This window comes from Haliaeetus leucocephalus, unplaced genomic scaffold (assembly GCF_000737465.1).
Source record: "Haliaeetus leucocephalus isolate CR32 unplaced genomic scaffold, Haliaeetus_leucocephalus-4.0 Scaffold456, whole genome shotgun sequence".
Taxonomy (NCBI): domain Eukaryota; kingdom Metazoa; phylum Chordata; class Aves; order Accipitriformes; family Accipitridae; genus Haliaeetus; species Haliaeetus leucocephalus.
The window spans coordinates 5,140-10,680 of record NW_010972892.1 but is presented as its reverse complement, the minus strand read 5'-3'; the positions used below and the strand labels follow the sequence as shown (position 1 = coordinate 10,680).

The 5,541-nt window shown below is 59.5% G+C and overlaps 1 protein-coding gene across 1 annotated transcript in view; it reads left to right on the top strand.

Annotated features, from left to right (window-relative positions):
* Nucleotides 1–446: 446 nt before the first annotated feature.
* The window catches only part of SMC1A (structural maintenance of chromosomes 1A), a gene marked incomplete at its 5' end in the record, with an annotated part of 10,164 nt that continues 5,069 nt past the window's right edge, over nt 447–5,541 (top strand). Inside the window, 12 exons of the mRNA XM_010575238.1 lie at nt 447–722; nt 804–1,042; nt 1,117–1,375; nt 1,447–1,587; nt 1,667–1,749; nt 2,390–2,597; nt 2,715–2,900; nt 3,661–3,840; nt 3,932–4,078; nt 4,532–4,669; nt 4,910–5,026; nt 5,124–5,230. Coding sequence (XP_010573540.1) covers nt 447–722; nt 804–1,042; nt 1,117–1,375; nt 1,447–1,587; nt 1,667–1,749; nt 2,390–2,597; nt 2,715–2,900; nt 3,661–3,840; nt 3,932–4,078; nt 4,532–4,669; nt 4,910–5,026; nt 5,124–5,230 — 2,081 coding nt within the window. The remainder of the gene's footprint in view (nt 723–803; nt 1,043–1,116; nt 1,376–1,446; nt 1,588–1,666; nt 1,750–2,389; nt 2,598–2,714; nt 2,901–3,660; nt 3,841–3,931; nt 4,079–4,531; nt 4,670–4,909; nt 5,027–5,123; nt 5,231–5,541) is intronic.

The following is a 5,541-nucleotide window of genomic DNA, read 5'->3' as shown; positions in this document are numbered from 1 at the left end:
TTTGGGGGGTATGTGTGGGTTTGGGGTGGTCTGGGGGGGTAAGCGCGGTTTGGGGAGGGGGCTATGTGTGGGCTCAGAGTGGAGGGCAGGGATTTAGAGGGGCCCCTTGCCAGGGTGAATAGTGCTGAGGGTGCTCCCAGGGGCTGTTCCCCACTTTTTTGGGGGGAGGGGTTCAGACTGCCATGAGATTTGGGGTGGGGGGGATCGTCGTTACCCTGCCACCCCCAACCACATAGGGGTCCCAGACCCTGTTCCCCATCTGGCAGCCCAAACCCCTGTGAGAATTTGGGGGGTCTCCCCCATTCCCCCTCAATAGAGGGGGGGCCCAGACTCCTGTGAGGATTTGGGGGTGTTTGGGGGGGGGGGGTCCATGCCCTACCACCCCCTTTACTCCATTCCCTGGCCATGGAGGAGCCCCGTGAGGATTTGCAGGGTTGTCTCCACAGAGGGGAAAACTCAGACCCCGCTGTGAAGTTTTGGGGAGCCTTCCCCCCCCCCCGACACCCCCTCTTCCCCAGGGCGCCGTAGAATCCATCGCCATGAAGAACCCCAAGGAGCGGACGGCGTTGTTCGAGGAGATCAGTCGGTCGGGCGAGCTGGCGCAGGAATACGACAAGCGGAAGAAAGAGATGGTGAAAGCGGAGGAGGACACTCAATTCAACTACCACCGCAAAAAAAACATCGCCGCCGAGCGCAAAGAAGCCAAGCAGGAGAAAGAAGAGGTTTGGGGGGGGTGACATTGGGGGGTCCCCCCATCAATATCGCACCCCTTTGACGCTGTATTTCCCCCTCGTTCGCGTTAGGCGGATCGTTACCAGCGATTGAAGGACGAAGTGGTGCGGGCTCAAGTGCAGCTCCAGCTCTTCAAGCTTTATCACAACGAAGCGGAGATCGAGAAACTCAATAAGGAATTGGGTTTGAAAAACCGAGAGATCGATAAAGATAAGAAAAGGATGGATCGGGTGGAAGACGAGCTGAAAGATCGCAAGAAGGAGCTGGGCAAAATGATGAGGGAACAACAACAGATCGAGAAGGAGATCAAGTGAGGCACCCCAAAAACGGGGAAGGGGTTCAGTGAGGCGCTTCTACAGCTCCTCACCGTGTTATTTTTCGCAGGGAGAAGGATTCAGAGCTCAACCAGAAGCGTCCTCAGTACATCAAGGCGAAGGAAAACACCTCGCACAAGATTAAGAAGCTGGAAGCGGCCAAGAAATCGCTGCAGAACGCGCAGAAGCAGTACAAGAAGCGCAAGGGCGACATGGATGAGCTGGAGAAGGAGATGCTGTCGGTGGAAAAAGCGCGGCAAGAATTCGAGGAACGGATGGAAGAGGAGAGCCAGAGTCAAGGACGAGACCTGACATTGGAAGAGAACCAGGTAGGGCTCGTCCCGGCATCCCCGTGTAAATTTGGGGGGCCCCCCCCTCACCTGGGTTATCCCCCCCTTAGGTGAAAAAATACCACCGGCTGAAGGAGGAGGCCAGCAAACGCGCCGCCACGTTGGCCCAAGAGCTGGAAAAGTTCAACCGGGATCAGAAAGCCGACCAAGATCGGCTGGATTTGGAGGAAAGGAAGAAGGTGGAGACTGAGGTGAGTCTGGGGAAACCCCCCAAACCCCCCCAGACCCCCCACGGCCGCCCCCTCAGCCCCCCTCACCTCTCGTCCCCAGGCCAAGATCAAACAGAAGCTGCGTGAGATCGAGGAGAACCAGAAGCGCATCGAGAAGCTGGAGGAGTACATCGCCACCAGCAAGTGAGACCCTGTCCCCAAAGTGTCCCCGCTGTCCCCAGGGTGGCTCTTCGCCCTGTTTCCATGTCTCTGTGCCTCTGGGGTAGCCCCCCAAGTTGGTCCCACATCCCAATGTCCCTGTCCTTATGCCCCTGGGGCTGCCACCGAGGTGTCCCCCATCCCCGTGACCCCATTTCTGTGTCCTTAAAGCAGTCCCTGGGGTGTCCCCTGTTCCCGTATCCCTGTCTCCGTGCCCCTGGGGCAGTCCCCAAGGTGTTCCCCATCCCCCTGTGCCACCAGGGCAGCCCCCAAAGTGTCCCTTGTCCCTCTACCCCCATCCCTATCGCCGCTGGGGCTGCTCCTGAGCCGTCCCTCATCGCCGTGCCCCTGTCCCCGAGCTCTCGGGGGTGACCACGACGTGTCCCCTGCCCTCCTACCTGTGTCCCCACGCCCCCAGAGCAGTCCCCGAGGTGATCTCTGTCCCTGTACCCTCATCCCCATGCCCTCAAGGCATTCCCCATCCCCCTGGGGCAACCCCTGAGGTGCTCCCCATCCCTGTACCCCCCATCTCCGTGTCCCCGAGGCATCCCTTGTTCCCATCCCCTCGCCCCCATGCCCTGGGGCAGCCCATCAAATCCCCCGTCCCTTCCAATCCCCTCCCTAGACAATCTCTGGAAGAGCAGAAACGTCTGGAAGGAGAATTAACGGAAGAAGTAGAACTGGCTAAACGTCGCATCGATGAGATCAACAAAGAGCTGAACCAGGTGATGGAACAACTCGGGGACGCTCGCATTGACCGGCAGGAGAGCAGCCGTCAACAACGTAAAGCCGAAATCATGGACAGCATCAAACGCCTCTATCCCGGCTCCGTGGTGAGTCCGACATCCCGCCCCGAACCCCGCTCTGCCCCTTCCCCAACCCTTCAGCTCGCTGTTCACTCCTTTTTTTGTTTTTTGTTTTTTTTGTTTTAATTTTTGGTTCCTCTATAGTACGGCCGCCTCATCGATCTGTGCCAACCCACACAGAAGAAATACCAGATCGCTGTGACCAAGGTGTTGGGGAAGAACATGGACGCCATCATCGTCGATTCAGAAAAAACGGGGCGCGATTGTATCCAGTACATCAAGGAGCAGCGGGGAGAACCCGAAACCTTCCTCCCCCTCGATTATCTGGAGGTGGGGTGCGGGGACACCCCTCTTTTTGGGGTTGTGGGGCTCCCCGGGGACCCCGTGAGGCACCGGAGCGTGGGGATGGTGCGGGGATCCCTCGGGGACGAGGGTCTTTAGGGTTCGGGGGGCACCCATGTAACTTCTCAGGGTGTTTCCTGGGGTTTGGGGGGGCCCATTTAACCCCCCAGGGTCCTGCAAGGAGTTTGGGGGGACCCCTTCAACCCCTCAGGCTCATCCCAGGGGTTTGGGGGGGTCCCGTTTGACCTCTCAGGATCGTCCTAGAGGTGTCAGGGTTTTGGGGGACCCCATGTAACTTTGTGGGGCTCAGAGCCATCCCTGGGGTTTTGGGGGTCCCTGATGAACCCCCTGGGACTTGTGGCCGTCCCTGGGGTTTGGGGGTGCCTCCTTTAACCCCTCAGCACTGAGGATCCTCCCTGGGGTTTGGGGGTGCCTCCTTTAACCCCTCAGCACTGAGGATCCTCCCTGGGGTTTTGGGGGGGGCCCCCCGTTTAACCCCTTGAGGCTCAGAGCCTTCCCTGGGGTTTTGGGGGACTCCGTTTAAACCCACTGGGACTCATGGCCCTCCCTGGGGTTTTCGGGGTCCCCATTTAACCCCTTGGGACCTGTGGCCTTCCCTGAGGTTTTCGGGGTCCCTGTTTAACCCCTTCAGGCTCAGAGCCCTCCCCAGGGTTTTGGGTGTCCGTATTGAATCCCCTGGGACTTGTGGGATTTTGGGGGGCCGCCACTGAATCCCCTCCGGCCGCAGGTGAAGCCGACGGACGAGAAGCTCCGGGAGCTGAAGGGGGCGAAGCTGGTGATCGACGTGATCCGGTACGAACCCCCCCACATCAAAAAAGCCCTTCAATACGCCTGCGGCAACGCCTTGGTCTGTGACAACGTGGAGGACGCCCGCCGCATCGCCTTCGGGGGACACCAGCGGCACAAAGTGGGGGTCCCTCGCTTCCCTTCCCCCACCTAACGAGGACCCAAGTATCCAGGCTGTTTACCCCACCCCCTTTTCTTCGTTATCTCCGCAGACGGTGGCGCTGGATGGGACCCTCTTCCAAAAATCAGGGGTGATTTCAGGGGGGGCCAGCGATCTGAAGGCCAAAGCCCGGCGCTGGGACGAGAAGGCAGTGGATAAGTTGAAGGAGAAAAAGGAACGGCTGACGGAGGAGCTCAAGGTTGGGGGGGGTGGGCATGCGGACCCCCCTTCTCCCCTCCCGGGGGGGTCTCGTCTGCCCCCCAAAACCCACTTTTCAGGTTTTAGCAATCCCCAAAGTCCCCGTGAACCCCCAAATTCCTTCCATCGGACCCTAAAGCTCCATCTGTGCCTCCTGAGGCTCCTTTCGACCCTAAAACCGGCTCTTTGCCCTTTTTCCACGCACCACGCAGACCCCAAAACTTCTTCTTTTTCTTCTCTCTCCGCCCCTTTCCAAAACTACTACTTTCTCATCACCTCCAACATTTTGGGGCTCCCTGTCCCAGGGACAAGGCTGAACCCCAAAACCAGCATGTTACAGACCCCAAAACTAAGCACAGCTCCTCTTCACCAGCCGTTGCGCGTCGGGGGATCCCCCAGGCAGGTGAATTCCCCCCCCACACCCCCTTTTTCCCCCCCTTATGCCCCCCCATAGGAGCAGATGAAGGCAAAGCGGAAGGAAGCCGAACTACGCCAAGTCCAGTCCCAAGCCCACGGTCTCCAGATGCGACTCAAATATTCGCAGAGTGACCTGGAGCAGACGAAAACCCGTCACCTCGCCCTCAATCTCCAGGTACTGCTCACACGCCCACCCCGGGGAGGGGCATTTTGGGGGGGATTACATCCTTTTTGGGCGCATTATGGGGGTGCTTTTAGCTGTTACAAGCTCTGAAGTGGCTGTTTCAGGGGTTTTACAGAGAGCATATGCTTTTCCCATGGGTGTTACTGAGTCTGTATGGGTCCAAAGGGGGGATTTTGGGGTGCAGGTGGGGGTCCTTGGCATTCCCTGACCCCCGTTTCTGCCCCCCCGCAGGAGAAGTCGAAACTGGAGAGCGAATTGGCCAATTTTGGGCCTCGCATTAATGATATTAAAAGGATCATCCAGGGCCGAGAGCGGGAGATGAAGGACCTGAAGGAGAAGATGAACCAGGTGGGTGCTGGAGTTTTTGGGGGGACACCTGTGGGGCACGAGGTGGGGGCCAGGGGTTTGGGGGAGCCCCTGTAGGGCTGACATTGCCCCCCCCAAGGTGGAGGATGAGGTGTTTGAGGAGTTTTGCCGTGAAATCGGGGTCAGGAACATCCGGGAGTTCGAGGAGGAGAAGGTCAAGAGACAGAATGAGATCGCCAAGAAGAGGTAACGGGATTCCCAAAACCCATTGGGGGGGCACACCAAGACCCCCAGGGGACCCCCAAACCCTGGGGTGGGGGCACACCCAGACCCCCAGGGGACCCTGTGGGGCAGAGCCTGGGCCCCTTGGCAGCCCCCCCACCACCGTGGGGCATCCCCTGAGGCTATGGGGCAGAGGTTGGCCCCCCCCAGGGCAGCGCATGGGGCAGCCGCTGTCCCCCTGGGGTCCCCCCAAACACCAAGGGGCACCCCCTGATGCCATGGGGCAGCCTGTGGGGCAGCTGCTGTCCCCCCCGACACCCCCTGAGACCATGGGG